Source organism: Strix aluco, chromosome 3 (genome assembly GCF_031877795.1).
Source record: "Strix aluco isolate bStrAlu1 chromosome 3, bStrAlu1.hap1, whole genome shotgun sequence".
Lineage (NCBI taxonomy): Eukaryota > Metazoa > Chordata > Aves > Strigiformes > Strigidae > Strix > Strix aluco.
Genome location: NC_133933.1, coordinates 11,998,906 through 12,019,436, shown reverse-complemented (window position 1 = coordinate 12,019,436; position 20,531 = coordinate 11,998,906). Strand labels below are relative to the sequence as shown.

At 41.2% G+C, this 20,531-nt stretch overlaps 2 protein-coding genes across 10 annotated transcripts in view; one reads left to right on the top strand and one right to left on the bottom strand.

Annotated features, from left to right (window-relative positions):
• The window catches only part of SOS1 (SOS Ras/Rac guanine nucleotide exchange factor 1), a 57,338-nt gene extending 42,224 nt beyond the window's left edge, over positions 1-15,114 (top strand). For 4 of the 6 annotated variants that reach the window (XM_074817402.1, XM_074817401.1, XM_074817405.1 and 1 more), the window contains 10 exons: positions 363-466; positions 1,584-1,806; positions 2,448-2,567; positions 2,877-3,039; positions 3,400-3,517; positions 4,876-5,048; positions 6,029-6,145; positions 6,309-6,573; positions 7,639-7,757; positions 9,117-15,114. In XM_074817402.1, coding sequence (XP_074673503.1) covers positions 363-466; positions 1,584-1,806; positions 2,448-2,567; positions 2,877-3,039; positions 3,400-3,517; positions 4,876-5,048; positions 6,029-6,145; positions 6,309-6,573; positions 7,639-7,757; positions 9,117-9,611 — 1,897 coding nt within the window. In that variant the 3' untranslated portion in view covers positions 9,612-15,114. The remainder of the gene's footprint in view (positions 1-362; positions 467-1,583; positions 1,807-2,447; positions 2,568-2,876; positions 3,040-3,399; positions 3,518-4,875; positions 5,049-6,028; positions 6,146-6,308; positions 6,574-7,638; positions 7,758-9,116) is intronic. The other 2 variants (XM_074817407.1, XM_074817406.1) reach the window with 1 other exon arrangement.
• A 1,847-nt stretch (positions 15,115-16,961) lies between these two features.
• Positions 16,962-20,531, bottom strand: part of ARHGEF33 (Rho guanine nucleotide exchange factor 33) — a 35,927-nt gene continuing 32,357 nt past the window's right edge. For all 4 annotated transcript variants that reach the window (XM_074817409.1, XM_074817408.1, XM_074817411.1 and 1 more), the window contains one exon: positions 16,962-19,766. In XM_074817409.1, coding sequence (XP_074673510.1) covers positions 19,629-19,766 — 138 coding nt within the window. In that variant the 3' untranslated portion in view covers positions 16,962-19,628. The remainder of the gene's footprint in view (positions 19,767-20,531) is intronic.

Sequence of the window (20,531 nt, the reverse complement as noted above, 5' to 3'; positions counted from 1 at the left end):
GAATTTATGGCATGAAAAGCCTTGGGAAAGGCTTGTGCTGAGTTTTAGACTATTAGAGTGCAAATTAGTTTCTTACACTCGCCTTTTTTTTTTTAAATCCATGTTTCTGCAAGGCTATATAGCATGTGTGCCACAAAGATGTAGGCAGAGAACATTTTAAATAGCGTTCTTTTTATGTACAATAGCATTACTCTGACTTCTTTAAATTTAAGGTAGAAAAATTATTATAGCTGGTTGCTGGTGAAATGCAGACAGTGCTGATTCTGATATTCCTGTGAACCCTCACCTACTAAAAGCCTTCAAATGCTTGACATGAAGACAGACTATATTATAGAGTGCTTACTTATCCTTTACTTTTGTAGAGTATTAAATGTATGTCGACACTGGGTAGAACACCACTTCTATGACTTTGAAAGAGATGCTGATCTTCTGCAACGTTTGGAGGAATTCATTGGAACAGTAAGAGGTACTTACAGCTGGCATTTATCATAAAGCATCCCCTTTCAAAGGTATTGAATGGGATCACTTTTAGTTTCACTGAGCAGATAAACAAGACTGACTGCTTATTAAATACTTCACAAAGAACATAAAATAAACCATAATTTTAAAAAATAACCCCAGTATTATTCAAAGTCTGGCCCCTGTTCAGAAGAATTAATGTTATTTACATCCTGATAAATAAGTATTGGTTTTGTTATGAAGGAACTGAAGTAATGCAAAATAATAAGAACTGAGTAATGATCAGGACAGAATAAATGCTTTGATTGTCCTCTTAAACTATACACAGGGGTAATTTTTGTAAAAGTCTGATGGTGGAAACCACTATTTCTTTGAATCAAGGGTTTTCCAGCTGTTTCACGGTGCATATTAGACCTGTAGGACACCTTCCAGGTGGGATTGTACAGATCTTTCCTGTGCCCTTGTAAGAAAAACTGAGACAGCTACAGGAGTAGTTTGTAGGACGATATTATGTTAGAGAAGTATTTAATGATTATTTAGCAATTAAAAAGGAGGGGGATGAGTCAGCTAGTTTAATGTGAATTACTGGTAAATTTTCAATGGACTTGCCATCTCATGCATGAGGTTCTTATGGTATAGAGCTAAACAGGCATTTGGCCTTTGGGTTTTATTCTGAACTTTGATGCTAAATGCAGTAGAGGGAGAAGCTTCTCCCTGTTTGTTATTTTGCCCTTCTATGTTATCTGAGTTAAGCATCTACTCTTGCCCTAAGTTCAGGGTGTTTATAGAAGTGCATTTTGGGCAAAGAAGGTTAGTTCCCATAAACTCATTTTAAAGTCAGAAATGAAAGGAAAACACCTGATTCAGAGCAGGAGCCTAATTTGGGTCTTCTGAATTGTGCTTGGGCAAACTTGGTGTGCTCAGCATTGGCTGTTGAGTAATTCTTTATATGTTCAAATGCTTTAAGACTCGTATGAAAACACCACTTATGCACTTCTAAAGAATATATGGTTGCTTTAATTTAGTAGGTTTTGGGTTTAAATCCAGAGGTTTTTAAATTATACTGACCTCTTTGGGAAAACAGTATTAAGAGTAAGTAAATAGTAATTTTCTTTGTGTGCCAGGCAAAGCAATGAAGAAATGGGTTGAATCTATCACAAAGATAATCAACCGGAAAAAGCAGGCACAAGCCATTGGACCAAGTCACAACATTACTTTTGAGAGCCCACCTCCAGCGATTGAATGGCACATAAGCAAACCAGGACACACAGAGACTTTTGACTTGCTCACTTTGCATCCAATAGAAATTGCTCGACAGCTCACTTTACTTGAGTCAGATTTTTACAGGTAACTTTCCTCCATTGAAAAACACATGACACAAACCAAAATATTCTCCAGCATGAAATTGTTTCTGCGGGCCCCTGCTGTGAAGCCCCACGGTAGGTCAAGGGACTTTACCAGTGCTGTATATTAATTGCTGTTTTTTCAGAAAAAAAATTCTAAAAAGCAGTATTTGTCTTATCCTCCCCAAGTTAACATGCAGTACATGTGACTGATGCATACTGTTAATTGCATTGTGCTGCAGGTTTTTCTTGATATTTTCCAAGTAGATCAACCTTTGAGGGGTATGAACATAAATTAAATCAGTTTTCTTCATATCCTAGTTTGTGAAGCAAATTACGGACCATGTCAGATCTCACCAGCTGTCTGTGAGAGGTTGTTCAGGCATTGGAAGCTCGCATTTTATTATGGTGAATGAGATGTAGAGTTCATTCTTCATTTAGATGAACAGAGATGGTTAATTGTCACATAAATTAAGAAATATTTACTAAAAAAGAAGTGTAGAAGTACCAGTCAGTTATGTGGGGATCAAGTGACTTAAGAATTTATTTCCAAATGATAATTCCAAATTCACTGGAAATAAAGAGGTTTTGAGAAAATAATATGTTCTTTCCTGCTTTTAATTACATTTTTTGGTACTTTTCTAGAGCTGTGCAGCCATCTGAACTAGTTGGAAGTGTGTGGACAAAGGAAGATAAAGAAATTAATTCTCCTAACCTTCTCAAAATGATAAGGCATACAACTAACCTCACTTTGTGGTTTGAAAAGTAAGTGACTTTCCTGAATCCATACCTACTCCGTTTCTGGACATTTACAGTCTTTTCAGAAGTATACTGTGAAAAATTCTGTTCTGGGAGAATTCCAGTTTTAAGTCATGTTAAATGCTACAACTGGTCCTGGTGAGAATTTTACCATAATGGTCTTAGCTTTTTATTCTTAGAATAATGTTTATTCTCTAAATATTTTCAAAACTGTGTCAAGTAATTTGATAAACTTTTCATATGTGTGTAACAATATATGATTTTGGAAAACTCATCAACGCTTTAATACAAAATCAAATGTTCTTGTGTATTTAGATGCATTGTAGAAACAGAAAACCTAGAGGAAAGAGTAATTGTAGTGAGCCGGATAATTGAGATCCTGCAAGTTTTTCAAGAGCTAAACAACTTTAATGGTGTCCTTGAGATTGTCAGTGCTATGAACTCCGCAGCAGTGTATAGGTTGGATCACACATTTGAGGTACAGTGAAATGTTTTCCATTTTTGGTATGGAAATGCACCTTAGCTACACTAAAAGCCTATTTTTTCAGTAAGCATATCCTTCAGAGGAGGATCAAGGAAGGTAAATCCCCCGACAAATGAATCGATTGGGGTGTAATAGAGAGATTATTAATAGAGAGAGAATAATTTCTCGGTTACAGAAGCAAGAAATCAATCCTCGCTTAAAGGCAGGAAAAGGTAGCAAGATCCTGAGATGATGAAACACTGTTGTCATGGTCACTGATTTAAATATCAGTGGGAGACCTTTACTCTTGGTATTGTTGCTGGGCTACACCTTTACCCTATCTTTCCAAACAACCTGTTTCACCTTTCATTTTAGCAAATTCCAAGTCGCCAGAAGAAGATTTTAGAAGAAGCTTATGAGCTGAGTGAGGATCATTATAAGAAATACTTGGCAAAACTCAGGTCCATTAATCCTCCTTGTGTGCCTTTTTTTGGTAAGTACATTTGGTTTGAATGAGCAGTATCATACATAAACATTAGGCAAGTATTGAGCTAGGACACTAAACAGAACATGAACAATAGTGAGAAGTGAGTTTTAACAGGACAGTTGGGTTTGAATTTCAGGTGCCCAGACATTAATTGCATATATGTGAACTAAAAATTCAAGTGCCTACTAATTGTAGATGTTATTTGCAGTAAAAATAAGTATATCTGTGATATCTTGTTTACATATTTACTCATTTTTACTTTGAATGTGGTTTGAGCTGTGTTGCGACCATAAATGCCTTAAATGGAAGGCAGTCACAGAAATATTATTGCCATTGACTAGTAGAGAGGACTCCCTTCTCCATTGAAAATTCCAAGAAATAAAGCTAGAGTTTTAATTTTTATAGTTTCTTATAACTAGAGTATTATTTCTATTAAAAAAAATCTTCTGTAAAAAACGATTTTGGGAAGAAAGGCTGCTCTTTATCATCAGACTTAACAGTTCTTTCAAGCAGATGACTCGGAATTTCTGATGAAATTGTGAAGCGAATTGTGGAGTGAAGCACATGACATTCCTGTTCTTTAGCAAGCTACTTGGATGTTGGCTGCAGATCAGTTCCAACTCTGGACATTACACTTGTCCAGCATAGGCTTCAGGCCAAAACTGAAAGAAGGTAGTGTTGATGGCTTTTTTGGCCTTTACAGATTGGGGAAAAGATATACTCCAGAGCTCTGCAAAGAAAGATAAGATCAACTAAGAAACCTTCTGTCCTGCTTCAGAGATGAGTAGAGGTTAGCAGGATCACACGTTGATAGCTCTAGTTATTTCTCTCAAGCTATACTTAAAAGAATCATAATCACAGTTCCAGATATATTATGTCTGGACTTGAGAGCGCTCTTTTCTTTCTAATCTTCAAATGATTTGATGCAGTTATGAAGCCAGGAGTGGAAAGTGAAACAGAAGAATAAAATCTGAAAATAATTTTTTGGAGCTTAGCTGGGATCTCTAATGGAGCTGAATTGAGACAGAACACTTGAGAGAAAGCATTTGAGTTCAGCGTACTCTTGTCTTGCAAAATGCTGGTAGTGTTCATTTGTGTGAGCTTCCTAAACAATAGAGAGATGCATACGACTTTGAGATTTTGATGCAAGAAAGGCAGCTTTCTGGAAGAGGCATATTAAAATATTTAAATTGTTGCCCTTATTTGAAAATTAGGCATGATTCTATTATTGACCCTAACAGAGAATTTTTCTGAATAATTAGAGGGCACGAATTAAATTCTTTAAGAATTCTTTGTATTTCAGTCATGTGACTTCCTCTTCATTTTGTACTATATGTTGAGAACCTCTTCTGTGTGCTCTTTAGGGATTTACTTAACTAACATTTTGAAAACAGAAGAAGGCAACCCTGAATTTCTAAAGCGACATGGGAAAGAACTTATAAACTTCAGCAAGAGAAGAAAGGTAGCTGAAATAACAGGAGAGATACAGCAGTACCAGAACCAGCCATATTGTTTAAGAGTGGAATTTGACATCAGGGTATGTGGCATTATTTCATTGTGTCCATGCACTGAGCTACCTTTGTGGTGACTGTCAGCTGATAGACCATAAGGATAGACTTGAATGCATATAGATTCAAATCAGACTGAAATCAGAGATGAGCAGAAGGCCTGTCATAAAATCTCTCTGAGGTCTCACTGTAAGAAAGAGCAGAAACCTCAATGCTTGAAGTTTGGTGGGGTTTGGGTGTTGGGTTTTTTTTCCCCCCAGGTATTGGGATGTTGGTAGATAGATCTTCTTACTGATCAGTGTTAAATAGGAACAGAAGCTACCAGATTCTCACTGTCCTTCACTCAGTTGTGTTTATTTGTCCAGTGATCCCAGTTGTCGTTTTCCTCCTCTGTTACACTGCCTTTATGTTTCCTGGTTTACCTGATAGTGCTGCATCTACATCGTGTGTTGGCGATAATGATGCTCACATTTTTATTGCTCCTGGCGTTTGCTCTCCTTGGTCTGTGGTGTTCTCTAAGCAGTCCTCTCTGTTTTCTCTGTTTGCTTTCCTTTCTTCCTTTTCTTTTTTTTTTTTTATAAAATATGTACTGACCTGTATACTTTCAGAGAGTCATAGGATAGGTTATCTTAGGAGATACTGCAAGATTTTCTTCTGTTATTTGTTCTCCTCAGGGTTTGACAGAATGCACTGTGAGAGCAGTCTTCCCTGCATCAGTGTAAAGATGGACTACGTACAGCTGCTTCTAAAGGTGTTTGAGCTAACCTGGTCTGATTTTTGCACTGCAGAAAGTATTTAGGGTACAGTTCGTTTTCAAGCCAAGCGTAGCAGTAGCAATGCCCAGCAACAAGCGGATTTAATAACTTAAAAAAAATCTATCATTGCTTCTGACTCTAGCATTTTCTCTCTTCTCTGGAACAGTTGGGATCATTTTTGCAGTAGAAACAAACAGTACTAAGCTTCTGAGAAGTAGCTTATGTGACAAGTTTTCTACCTTCTTGTATTTCAGAGATTTTTTGAAAACCTGAATCCAATGGGAAACAGCATGGAGACAGAATTTACAGATTATCTGTTCAACAAGTCACTAGAGATAGAGCCACGAAATGTCAAGCCTCCACCAAGATTTGTTAGTATTCAGTTTGGTTTTTTTTTTTCAGAAAATTCCTACATTTGTCTTTCACAGATAGCCAAAGTCATTTTAGATCTCTAACTTCATAAATCCAACGCTACATTTAGGTGATCTTGTGGCCTTTTGATTTTGTTTGATACTATCTTTTTTGTCATTTCAGCCCAAAAAATACAGCTATCCTCTCAAGTCCCCAGGTGTTCGTCCCTCTAATCCAAGGCCAGGTACCATGAGACATCCTACACCCCTGCAACAGGAGCCAAGGAAGATTAGTTACAGCCGCATCCCAGAGAGCGAGACTGAAACTACAGCATCTGCACCAAACTCTCCCCGAACACCTTTGACCCCTCCCCCTCCTTCTGCTACTTCAAGTACTACAGATGCCTGCAGTGTGTTTGACTCAGATCCTTCAAGTCCTTTTCATGCAAGTAGGTGCTAATAGATAGTCTACCAGGAATGTGCATATTAGTTTTTGCAGTGTCAGACAAGTGAAATCATGTTTAGTCTTCTGAAGTGACTATAGAAATAGTTGCTTTTGTCTCCTTGCAGCAGCAAAAACTTTCAGTGTGTTTTTACTCCTTTTATAATTGAACAGAATTAGGTGTGTTACATAGAGAGTATTACATGTCTTTGAAGAAACTGTCAAAACAGAAGGCAGAAATAGATCTCTAGTGCCCATATGTCCCAAACAAACATTTGTGGGATTTGCTGCCATATATATATGTGGTGAATGTATTTGGTGAGTGTCTGATGATGAGCAATGAGAATAAAAACAAATGTCTTGTGGGTGCTTTATTCTGCTGTTTGCCATTCCGAATTGGTTTCAGTGCACATGGATAGTTTTCCTGCAGAACTTAAAATTGGTATTTTCCTGCTTTAAATCCATCAGGACCTATCCACACACCTATTTTTCTTCTGTCTTCACCAACATACAAGGAAAAGTTCATATTTTATGGGGTGCTTCCAGTAATTAATAGTGGATATAGCCTCCTTTCATGTATGAGGGCTTTCAGAGGAAGAACAAGGTTAGTCCTGTGTTCAGCTGGTTGTCACAGGAGGTGAAATGACTTGCTAAAAACAAAGTTGCTTATCAGAGCAGGGACATTGCTGAGTGTCCAAGCCAGGTCTCTGGAATACCTCTTCAGAAGATGATGTTTCTTCATTGCTGAGTGGGCCCATCGACTGCAGGTTCAGGATATTGTTTTAGTGCTGTTGTGATACAAGTACAACTTTGTGGTGTGGTTTTGGTCTAAAGTATTACTTAAGAATGTACAGGAACTGATGGCCACAGAGACTGCAGCTCAGCAAATGAGTTTGTCTGGAAGCTGCAAGTTAAGAGGGTTGTTTTGTTGTCTTTAACACCTTCTTGATTTGTGCTGCTTTTTATGAGCAATTACTTTATTATTTATGACACCTTTATTTCCTTTACTGCTGTCAATATACTGAATCAAACAAAAGTTCATCATTATCAGGATTTTTTTTATGTCTGCTAGGATCTGCTTCTGTGTCATCCATAAACTTTACCAAAAATTCAGATGAAGCTCATGTCCCCCCTCCAGTTCCTCCACGAAGAAGACCAGAGTCTGCCCCAGCTGAATCCTCCCCATCAAAAGTAAGTAAGGGGAAAAGAGGGCATCTTCTCTGGGAGCAGAGGGCAAGGTATGATAGAAAAGTAACTCTTAAAGGTAGTACATATATTTTTAAAGAACTGTATGTGAAAGAGTAAGCAGCCATGTATTTCAAGCCTTCACAGCTCTGCCTCATTATGTCCTGATCCCAAACAAATGAAAATTAACAGATGGGATCTAAATTTAGGGTTAGAAATGTCTCTTGTCTACTGATCTGCTATGCTCACATTGCCTGTGAGAACTTGAGGCCTCAGGCAGATGTTTCCATCTGCAATAACTGTCCCAGAATATCATTTTGGTTGTATGAGTGGAGGTAAAGAACTGAAGAACAGTAATGTTGTAAAGTGATGTACACACCTCAGTCCTCTGATAAGGTTCATTAGATTATTTGGTCCTGATGCTGTGGTGCTCAGTGCTTTCTTTCCCTTCTTGATTACCTTCTTGTCTGCCTGCTTGCTTGAGCCATTGCTACATTTTTCTTTAGCATTTGGGATCTGATCCAGCCTTTGTTGCAGACAGTGTCAAATGTCTCTTGATTTCAGTGGGAGTTGGTTTTTGACTTCAGAGAATTGGGTGGATTTGAAAATCCCACTCAAAATTATTTTGGAGCGCATATGTCTTTGAAGAGGGCTTGTGAATGGCTCTTCAGCAGTCTCAGACTACAGGTGACTATGCCGTCAGCCAGCAGTTTAACACATCACGTTCCTACCAAAATGTAATTGAAATCATCATATACATGATAGGGCGTTGGAGACCAAGTGCCCTGTCACTGTGGTCTGCAGCGTGGGAACTGTTCACTTCAATAATTCTGACTACTTAATTCCATCTTCTGAGCGTAGCTTTTTTTCTTCCCTGTTCAGCATCATCTGCCTCTCCCTTTTCCTCATTTTCTTGGAGGAATATCTGGTGTTATTACCCACCCCAAGTGCTTGTTACTGGGGAGGTGGTGGAAGATATCCAGACCTACCCAGCAAGCAGACTGGAACTGGGATGGAAATTGTTGCTTTGACCATTCTTTGCCTTCCCTTTGTCCCTCTCTGTGCATCTCCCTTCCTTCCATCCTTGGCTCTTAACTCATGTATTGATATACCTCTATTCTCCCCCTGCACATCCAGTCTCTGTCTTTTCTGTCCGCATCACTCTGAGAAACATGGTTTTCAGGCACCACCACTCCCTTTTGCTTCCTTACTCCCCATCTTCATTCTGCACTCACTTGCTGTGCCTCCTCTTTAACTGGATAAGAGCAGTCTGCAGGGCAGGAGCTCTGCTTCCATTTCACAGCAGGGTCCTGTTCTTTATTGCCACTCTAAAATTTTTTTGAATTAAATGTTTGTGTACCTCAGGTTACTTCTGCGCACCTGGACAGCCCACCAGCAATCCCTCCTAGGCAACCAACCTCTAAAGTGTATTCACCAAGGTACTCAGTGCCTGACCGGACCTGCATCTCTGACCCCCCTGAAAGCCCTCCTGTGTTACCACCACGAGAACCTGTGCGAACTCCAGATGTTTTCTCTAGCTCACCACTACACCTCCAACCTCCACCACTGGGGAGAAAAAGCGAACTTGGTAACACCTTTTTCCCAAACAGTCCATCTCCATTTACTCCCCCTCCCCCTCAGACACCATCTCCACATGTAGCACGGAGGCATCTTCCATCACCACCTTTGATACCGCAAGATGTGGACCTCCATTCTGTTGCTGGACCACCTGTTCCTCCACGACAAAGCACTTCTCAACATATCCCAAAGCTTCCTCCAAAAACTTATAAAAGGGAGCCCACACACCCATCGATGCATCGAGACGGACCACCATTGCTGGAGAATGCCCACTCCTCCTGAACTGTCCCTTGTGCCGGGAGTTGCATTTTCCTGGTGCTACGTCTGTTGCTGGCAATGGATGCACTGAACCTGGTGGTGCCAAGGAGTTGGGATGTGTATGCCAAACACTAAAAACTCTCCAATAGATTGGAAATGCAGTGTACAGAAATGGAATTGCAAAAAAAAGACATTCTAGTGGAAAAACTGGTTAACTTTATATTCTTGTTTTAGTATGCAGGATACTAAAGTTCTAAAGTAATTGGACAATTGATTGTACCAGAAAACAGATTTGAGAGACTTCTTTGGCCAATGAGCAGAGACTGTTTGTGTAATGATCAATAATGTCCAGTACAGGAAGAAAAACAGTCTGGTATCCATCAGTTCCAAACAGTGGCACAGTTCTTGAAATGAAAACATTATGCACTTTTAAAAATCTCAAACAGGGAACTTTATATCCTTGATTTTCCTTTGGTTTACTCCCTGCTTTAAAATACCTTCCTAAATTATGAGAAGGACTGTGAGGAAGATCTGTGGTACCTAACTGAGCTAGAATTAAGGCAAAGCACTGTATTGCGGTCCTGTTTACAAGTTGTTACCATGAGTAGTAGGGGGTACCTAGGCTTCACCAAAGAGGTACTTTATTATTATTTTCTGAAATATTATGGTGCCAGTTCAAAAATAAATTTTTGCCAGGAAGCATAATGTCTAATTATTGCTTTCTTTACATAGAGCAGATGAAAGTCTTATATCATAAAGATGATGGCCAATTTTTTTTTTAAAAGCAGCACTATCACCTGAAGTAAATGTACTGCTACATTTAGAAGACTGTTAATCTCTGCTAGGTTATGTCACATTCTTTTTAAGGTTTACTGATAATCCATTTCATGGCTAGTAGCTATTCTTTTTCAGTCATGCCATAAAAACAGTCACTTGGGAAAGGGAGCACTCACTGGTCAACTTCCATAGCTGTTGTCATGTTTTACTAACAATAGATTAATCAACATACATAGAATTGCCTTGCAGTTGCATAAATCGTGTATATAGTGAACGTTGCATAAATATAGTTGCAGATTGTTTTTAATTTAATTGAAATAAAGATACAGATATGTTTGGCTGACATACGTTAAATTATTACATGGACAAGTGTACAACTCAGTTTTTCAGTTAAGCCCTGAAGGGGATGAAGCACATGTTGTGGTACATATTTTTCCTAGTTCAGTGTATGTATTTTAGTAATGAGTCTAAAGAGAAGTCAGTTTTGGCATGTGTTACAAAGTAATAATTTAGTAATATTTGAGAAGCTGGGTTACTCCCAAAGTGAGTTGTTATCTATTATAAAACTTCTCACACCTCCTGTATGGCACTTGTTAGAAAAATTCAAACTTATATTAATCTTTACAGTAGCTTTCTATGTCCAAAATACACATGTACTGGTATAAGTATCATGACATGGATTATCTATAAACCTGTGTGCTGGTCTTCAACTCCAGACAATACTGTGACAGTAATGCATGGCAGTTACAGAAGAAAAGAAGCTCTATAATCTCCACTCTAATATGTATGTGAAGCATAAAGTATCTCATCTTCAGTTAACATGGGGCAAAGTAAAATTCTATCACATTTCCTCTCTGCAAGAAGGATACATTTCAGCGTCTTGGAAAGCTGTGTCATTAGAGATGGTGTTAGTCAAATGATGATGGAAATCACCTTTCTTAATGCTTTCTGCAATGCCATTCATTAGTGCCCCTTGATCTTTTAGTGTGGTCATTACATTTCAGAAAGTGTTCTGATTTCATCATCAAGAACAGCAGTTTTCATCACAGTCAAATGTTGAAATGTGTCAGTTGTTTTACTTCTTTGATGTCTTTAACAACATTGTTTTGAAACATTTTCCTGGCAAAAGAAGAAAAAGTAAAGATCTCTAAAACTTGGCTTCAGAGGAGAACATTATATGGGAGCTTTGTAAAAACCCTCAAGCTACAGGAGGCATAGTTTAGGTTATCAGTTCTTTGGATATAAATACCATGATGGACATACTGTTGGCAATGTCATCTAAATTATTAGCTCATGAGTGGATTACCAGGGGAAACTCCTTTCTGATCTGTATCTCTTCTTCTGTATGCTCTTGTCTGTGCTATTTTGCAGCCAAGGCAGACCGGACAGAAGGAATGATCCAGTGGTTAGGTTACTCAGCTAGAAGGAGAGACTTCACATGGATCCTGCTAATCAACAAATTTCTTGAATGTCAATAGGTCTCTGTTTCCCTTTGTGAAATGGAGAATGCTGTTTCGCACCTTTGTGGTTGAAAATAAAAGTGCTTTACTGGTGACTTACTTGGACAACAGGTGATAATGGTCACTGTGCAAGAACCTAACTTAAATGTGCTTTGGAGCCCAGCAGAATGGGTCAGTCATACATTGCACAAATCATGGTGTTGACTTGGCTACAAAGAGGAAAAACGGGGTGAGAATCAAACCTGTTGCACTAGAATAGGAGTTTTGAGTAAAACTGCTAAGCCACTGGTTTGTCTAAGACAGTTTTATTTGCATTAGTAGTTATTTAATCTGGAATTACTTCTTACCTGGACCATGTTTGCGTTAGTGACAATACTTTTCACATAAAAAATTAAATCATTTTAATGATGCTATCTGTCTCCTTGGTAAAATGACCCTGGATGGTCTGGTATGGCCTGGGATGGTGATGTGGCCTGGACAATGAAACATGCTTCTGTGGAGGCTAGGTGAGTTGCTGTATTACTCTAGAGTGCTGATGTATGACTAAAAGTCAGCCTAAGTAACTGCAAACTGTAGGCAGGGTTATAGAGGTCAGCAAAACTTTATAGTTGCACTACTTAACAATTTGTGCTGTTTCACCTCAAGGTTTCTACTTTATATATAGTTTAGTGCAACAGTGGTATATAACCTGGGTTTGTTAATTTTCGTCCAGAGTGTCATGGTTGTGTGTTAGCTCAGAAAAGCCCTCTGGGAATTTGGAAGTGCTAGGATTCCAAGTGCAAGGTCCTGCACCTGGATCAAGGCAGGCTGAGGGATGAAGGAGTTGAGAGCAGCCCTGTGGAGAAGGACTTGGGGGTACTGGTGGATGAAAAGCTGGACATGAGCTGACAACGCGTACTCGCAGCCCAGACAGCCAACTGCATCCTGGGCTGCATTGAAAGCAGTGTGGCAGCAAGTCGAGGGAGGTGATTCTGCCCCTACGCTCTGCTCTGGTGAGACCCCACCTGGAGTGCTGTGTCCAGCTCTGGAGCACTCAGCACAGAAAGACATGGACCTGTTAGAATGGGTCCAGAGGAGGCCACGAAAATGATCAGAGGGATGGAACACCTCTCCTATGAGAACAGCCTGAGAGAATTGGGGTTGTTCAGCCTGGAGAAGAGAAGGCTCTGGGGAGATCTTACAGTGGCCTCCCAGTACTTAAAGGGGGCTACAGGAAAGATGGGGAGGGACTCTTTATCAGGGAGTGTAGGGATAGGAGGAGGGGTAACGGTTTTAAACTGAAAGAGGGTGGATTTAGATTAGGTATAAGGAAAAATTCTTCCCTGTGAGGGTGGTGAGGCCCTGGCACAGGTTGCCCAGAGAAGCTGTGGCTGCCCCCTCCCTGGCAGTGTTCAAGGCCAGGTTGGACGGGGCTTTGAGCAACCTGATCTAGTGGAAGGGGGGTTGAACTAGATGACCTTTAAAGGTCCCTTCCAACCCAAACCATTCTGTGATTCTGTGGTTTTGCAAGTGCCATGCATTTACTTCTGTTCAGCATGCTGTGTGGGAAGTCAGCTGAGTGCTGCCTGGTGACCCCAGGATACATGGTGTTGTCATGACATTGAGCAGCCCCTGTAAAGTTTTTCCATAACTGTCTGCTAACAGAGAACGTTATCCTGCTTCCAGGAGCAATACTGTAGAAGCATTTGAGTGCTCCATCCTCAGGAAGCCATCTCCAGTATAGGCTAACTGTTTCTCCAATATGCCCCTCTCTTAAATCAGGGAGGGAGAGCTCTGTGTCTGTAAGAGTAGGTGTATGCTAATACACTGGATTTAGATCCTTCAAGATTTAGCTTGACATCATGAGATGTTTAATTATTTTTCTTTTGTGTGTATCTTAAATTAGACTTTCCTGAATTGGGTCTGATTCAAGCTTGGTGATGTCACTGGAGGTGCCGCTATTGAAGGTAGTAGATTATTGTGCTTCAGGGAGAAGGTTTTATTTTGTTACATAAAAGGAAGTTTCTTTTCGGCCTGAAGAAGTGCTGGCCCAAATTTGCATCACAGCAGGCTGTGTGGTCATGCCAGTGCATTATAATAAGGATCAGTTTCTTTCTTTGTGGCTGTTGTCTCAACCTAGTATGGCATTACAGAGGCAGCCTCTGCTACTGGTATTTCTAGCATTTCTGCAACCAAAATGTTTCTTAATGTTTTGCTGCTGTGAGCAGCAATTAGCTGCAGTATGTAGAAGTCCCTCCTTGACTTTCTCCTTGCTGCCTTTTCCAGCCAGCAAGGAGGAACTTGTTCAAAAAGACTGTTTTAAAGTGGTATCTAAAAATTTGCAAATTCTTATGGGTTGTCCCCCCCCACCTCAAAATACCCTTTTTTAGTTGTTGAATTGTTATTTCAAAACCTAGATGGTGCATGGGCATTTATTAACTTTATTAGCTCTTACCCATTAAGGAGAGAAACCTGTGGCCCAATGTTGTTATAAAAACAAAAGCGTTTTTAACTTTGTAAATTCCATGCCTTATTTTCAATTTTTAAAAATACCCTTAAGTGCATTCTTCTGTCAACTGAGCAAATTTCCCTTTTGCCTTCGGTGGAAAATTGTGCATTAAGTAGACAACTGCTGCAGCATTATAAGTCAAAGTAAAGAGAAAGTAACTTTTTTTTTTCCATTTTCTAGCCAGCAAATGTGAAATCCTGTACCAAGTGACTGAAAAGTTGAAAGGTAAAAATAAAATAAAATTTAAAAAACATATGCCAGATACATGACAATTTTAGTAGCTGCCAAATGTGCCTTTTATCAAAGAACATCTGTAATATTTTTTTAGAAAGGGTAGACAGAAGTAGGCATGCATGTTGCTGGAATTGCTTTGGACAAATTTGTTCGAATCTACTTCAGAATAAGCCTTTTTTTGTTTGTGAAAAGAACAGATTTTAGGTTCCAATAAGTTTGTTCCAGTGTGTGTGTACATTTGCCTTTGATGGGATGGTTACTTGCCAAAATGAGTAAATGTTAAAAGCTGTGTCAATCTAGTTGTAAAAAAAAAAAAAAAAACCAAAAAAAAAACAAAAAAACAACAAAAAACAAAACAAACCCCGAAACCCAAAAAAACCCAACAGAAAACAAAGACAGGTGGTAAACTTTAGCTGGCACATCTGATGATTTGTGTACATAATTGTCTGTAGGTGATGGTATGCTGTGTCTGCAGGGGTTCAGATTGCATTTAAGTGAAAATTTAATAGTGGATGTTACCTTTTGACATTAAAGATGTGTTCTAAAAATAAAAGCACCTTATGTCTCCCAGGAGTGTACACTTTTGAATATGTAAGATACACTGAAAGTCCTTGTAGTCTGAGGCTTGCTTCCTTAAACTTAAATACTGTGTGCTTTACATTAAGGACAATCATGAGTCTGTTACAGATATAGCTTTTGCTCAGGAAAGTAAAATACTAAAAGACACAGTAGCTTTTGAGCAGAGGAACCATATGGAGTAGGAGACAAGTAAGCAAGGTGTACATACAGTAGGGGACACAAAATAGCATCTTTTAACTGTGTTGTTCTCTGCCGCAGGATTATTCACTGTAGGTGTTACTCCAGCTCTGCAGCTTTCTGTTACAACTTACTGCATCAAAGGATCTGCAGTTTGTGGGTAAATACTGTCTCTTGAATTTTATTGTATGAATTTTTTAGGTAGGTAATTTCATGTAAGAGCCTACATCTCATCTCCTTGTTGAATCAGATCACACTAAATAAAGGGACATTATGTTTAATATCTTGTATCTGGCAATAGTCAAAACATCTGCTTTCAAAGAACAGCGAAACAGAGTGGTTTTCACCACTCACAAGTAGAAACTGCTTAATATTCCGGGTAGCCTCCTCCATCTAATCCACCCCAACCAAACAGTGGCCAAAGACAGTACTACACATGCCCCACGTCCTCTCCTGTTTAGGCATGAGCAAGGGCCCTATCAACTGTAGAGTTCAGAAAAAGCAACTGGATTCATTGGAACCTGTTGAAGTGCTTTTTGCCCTTACTGAGGAATAGTTGTACATGTATATGACTTGTACTGAGGTGGAAATAATCTAAGGTCTTGTAGAGGAAGCTAGGATACATTGCAACTCTGGGGGAAAAAAGTAGGAGAAAGTGCCAAAGTTTTATATAAAACTTACAAGTAGCTTCAGTTATGCTGGCTTAGAGGAATGAAATGGTAAGAGGATACATTTGACCAGCACTGAAAATCAAAGTTACCCATAATTTGAGGAGAGTCTAGGGTGGCTGACTTAAGCAGGGAGTGTAGCCATGGAGAGGTGGTCTAGAAGAGTCACAGCCACAATGAGAGCATGTTCTGTTGGGGGCTGTCTCAGGTGCTGGCAGTTCCCCAGCAGCCAGATGATAAGCATGCTCTACATCCTTATGATTGAAAGGGATTTGAGGAGAAAACACCCCACTAGATTTGCACAGGAGTGCATTTGGGCTGTTGATTCAAAACTCTGCTGGGGTACACTAATCTCTCAGACTGCTGTCCTCAAGTGACACAACGCTGCAGGGAGCTACAGAGCAGTAGGAGGAATGCTACACACACTTGCAGGTGCCATGTGGAGCCGGGAGGTGTGAGCACTGTGGGCAGAGTTGTTCCTGTTTGTGGTGTCATTGTTTTGGACCTGCTGAGAATGTGGCAAAGGTAAGACAGTGTTGATAGGCAGAACTGGAATTATTTAAAAAAAAAAAACAACTTGGTATGCAACAGATGTTTGTGATACACAGGAAGATGCTAAGATCTCTCACAGAGTTGGATAGTTGAAATTACACTGGTGTGTATGTCAGTGGAGGAGGCTCATGGGGTTTTTTTTGTGAAAGCTAATTTGTCTGCAACAGAAGCAGCAGTAAAGGAGAGGGAGGAAGGAGCTGAAGAAATGTCACAGTTAGCTGCACCAACAACAGGATCTTGACCAGAAGCCTAGAGTGAGTCAGCTGAGTGCTGGGTCAGAGTCTTGGAACCAGGTGTACGGAAACAGTCTTCTCACATGACTCTGTGCAGGGGAACAGAATTTTGTAAGTAATATTGCCTCAGAAAGGGACCCAAGAAATGTGGGGTTTTTTAATGGATGCAACCTTATGGCTGATTCAGTGCAAAAGAAACAACAGCATTATTTAAAAGCAACATTTATTTGGCACATGAAGAAAAATAATCCAGAGCACACATGTACACTAAAGATGAAGTTGGATCGGATCCTGCAAGAGTTTGTGTGTTTCTGTGTGATGCTGAGCATCATTCATTTTATTTACATTTGCAGATTCTGAGCAGGTACAAGGACATCTCAAATGGTAAGCATAGGCCTGGAAGTAAGAACTCATACAGGGTCAGAAAGAAATAACCATCAATTCTGACCATGCCTTAAATCACTAAAACAGAAGCTAAAATCCACGTGCATTTTACAAGCAAGGGTCTGCCACTTCGGAAGGATTTCCTCACCCAGATATTAGCAGGTAGGTTTTCCCCTTTTTCCCGTTACTGTCCTCGCATCTGCCTGGCAAGTGTGAGGAGCAAATTCTATGAAGAAGTGCTGTTATATAAGAAACCAACGACACGAACATCAGCCCTTACAGCATCAGTGCATTACAGTGGAAACTCGTCCATATTGACATAAGTCTGGTTCCATGGACAAACAGATACGTCTGTCTATGGCTGATTCCTTCGCAGAACCAACAGGCTTTGCTGATGCTTCAGTTACAAGTATCTGGCTCTTCTTACATATTTCTATCCTGGACCTGCACAGTCTGACTGAAAGCTGCAAAGTCGTAGGAAGTGCCCACACACATAGAAGTGTCTTTGTGATGCAGTGGCTGGTCAGCGTGGAGCAGTCCTGACTGAGAGGGGCCAGGGAATTTGTAACTTAATGAGGATGTGAGGGAGAGAGAAAGAGATGGAAGGTTTTTTTGTCATTAAAAACCTTAAATTAAAAAAAAATCTTCCCAAAATAGTTTCCAAAAGCTGGGGGGTGGGAAGAAAAGATTGTATTTTTTTCCTCTTTGTAAGGAGAAGTGGATTTTTGGGAACTATTTTGGGTCCAGTAAAACCTGTGGGGCAGGCATCAGCTAAAACGTTTGAAACTGGGGTTTTGCTTGGTCATTTTCTTGAAACTGGATGGAGATAAAGCATAGCTTTTGTCTGTCTTAAGTGGATAATCCTTTTCACACACACTTCTTCACCTCCACCAGTGGAGGAAAGCAGATGGTAGATGCAGGTCAGTCAACACGGTGCTATAGGCCCTGTGTCTACAGTGGGTGTTAGCCACTGCAGCCAGGGACACCTGCTCTGGGCCTTCCCCGTACCATTGCCACTGCCAGGAGAGCCGTGCAGTATGGTGGGTGCTCTTCTCTTGACACCAGATTCAGTCACCCTTGTGCTGTCGTTGAAGTCCCAAGCCCCTAATCTCACAGCCTTGCGTATTTCCCCCAAGATATTGCTGTTGGACCCGCAGAGACAGTTCACAACCTCTTCAGGTGAAGCTGTTCTTTATGACAGACCAGTGTCCCAATCCTGCCAAAATAAGGTGATAAAACAACATTTCCTCTTGAAACCGCCCCCAGTGTGCCCCAGCTTCAGCTAACACCACAGCCCTGTATGAACAGTTGTTCTTGCTGCTGGGGTGTGACATGGGTGTCACACCAGAGGACTGTGTTTCTCTCTATACTTTCTTTTTAACAAAAGCTGAGTCTTCTGCAGAGAACAGCATTACTGAGGGTTTGTCATGTTGACATGTGAGGAGGGTGGCGTGTGTTGTGGGTGGAAGAGTGTCCTTGCCCAAGAAGGAGGGCTTGTGACTTTGAATATGGAGCACCATCAACTTTCCTACCATAGTGCCTCAATTTTAGCTAGAACTGCTCCCAGGCAGGGTGCTGCACATGATGGAGCTTGTAAGGTGGTGTCAGGCCAACGAGAGTTAGCAAAGAGTATTTCAGGTCAGTATTTCAGAGCCAGGACACTGATTGACTGTGTCAGCATCTGCATCGATCCATGGTAGGGATAGGGTAGAGTCTTTGCCTCTTGTGGCAGGCCCTGGGCTCAGCCTGCATCACCTGCCTGGAGACACGAGCAATTCCGACAGCAGGAGCAGAGATTCATACGGCAGGAGGCAATTCAGGAAACAGCATGCCACATAAAAGGTGAAGGAGGATTTTGGGGGGGTGATGGAAGTCCGAAAGAAAGGATGCTGCTCTGATTAAGTGGTACAGAGCCCAGGTGCTTCAGCTGATGCTTGTTAGACTTTCTAAAATCAGCAGGGTAATGCGAGCTGGCCTCCTGGAAGACATCTTTGATGGTGGGGTGGGGGTTTTTTGGAAAGTGGAGGAAAGAGGAATTTCAGACTTCTGGCCAGGTTGCCAAGGCTGCAAAGGTAACACCTCTATTGTGGGTGAGCCCAAATTAGACCTGGCTTGAATTTGGAAGAGCAAAGATGTATGGCAAATCAAGCAGCATTGGGGGATGAGGGAGAGGAGAAGACAGTGGGATTTGGCCAAAGCCTTCCAAAACTCCAAGGAAAGTTAAGTTAGGCAGGGAGTGAGAGCTAGCAAGTTCCTGTGCTTATTTGATCTGCTGGCTGAGCTCCACTTCAACCCATAGCCTGGCCCTGCCCTGTACTAGGAAGACCAGGATGCATTTGTAAGGCAGTTGTGACAGTCTCCTCTTCCCCACTCCTCCACCTACTGTGTTAGTCAGGGGGGATCTTGGGGCCTTGCTGTCTCTCTCCACCCTCAGGGACCTGGGGAAACACTGTCGCACTTAGGCTGTGGCCTGCCTTTCTTGGGGCTGCTTATTTCTTTTTGAAGAGCTTGCGGAAGGAGCTCCGGAAACCCCCCTTGGGCTCGTGCCGTGGGTTGTGGTCGCTGAAGGATGTTTGCTCATTGTCATCCTTCTGGCAGAACCTGGTGTTGTCTTCTGCATGGAGCTCCTAAAAGGGAAAAGACAATTTAACCAGCATTTTCAACCTCACATCCTTGTCCCATTCTTCCTCTCTCTTTGTGCTAGGAGGGGCCTGGTGGGTGAGGAGGTGCTGGCAAGGCTGGGAGACAACAGGTCACTCAGGCCTCAGCAACACTGGTACCTCTGCAGAGCGCTTTTGACTGGCTCTGAGGCTGAGGCAGTGGCAGAGGAGTGGAAGGATAAGCATTGTTAGAGGAAACTGGAGCCTTCCTTGCTAAGCTTTTTGTTTAGGGGGAGCTTACTAGCCCATTTTGCCAATGAGGGAGCAAGCCAGCATGGGCAGTTGAAGGAACTTCCCACCCTCTCCTTGCTCATGAGCTCTGTTTACCCTAGGGCAGGGAGGTTTCAAGCTTCTCGAGCTGATACAATGTGAAAGACTCTTCTGCTGGTTCTACTACTGCCTGGTTTTATATCTGTGGAGCAGAAAGCTTCACTAGCACACACACATAAATGTGTCACTAAAAGATCTCTTCCCCCTTTCGGGAGAGTGCCGAGTTCCTCTCAGCAAGGGTCTGAACAAGTCTCTTTTCTCCAGTTCTGCCCACCACTGCCATGGTGGTCTCCTTTGCTCTGTGAGGGAGAAAGTGTCCTGCAGTTCTGGACTAGCCCCACATCTGCACCCTGCTGTGGGCCACAGCTCTGTGCAGGTGAGTGCCAAAGAGCTCACAAGCTCCTGTTTCTGGGGGGACTGTGTCCCCATAGCTCTTCTCCCTCTGCCTTATCTCCCCTGCTC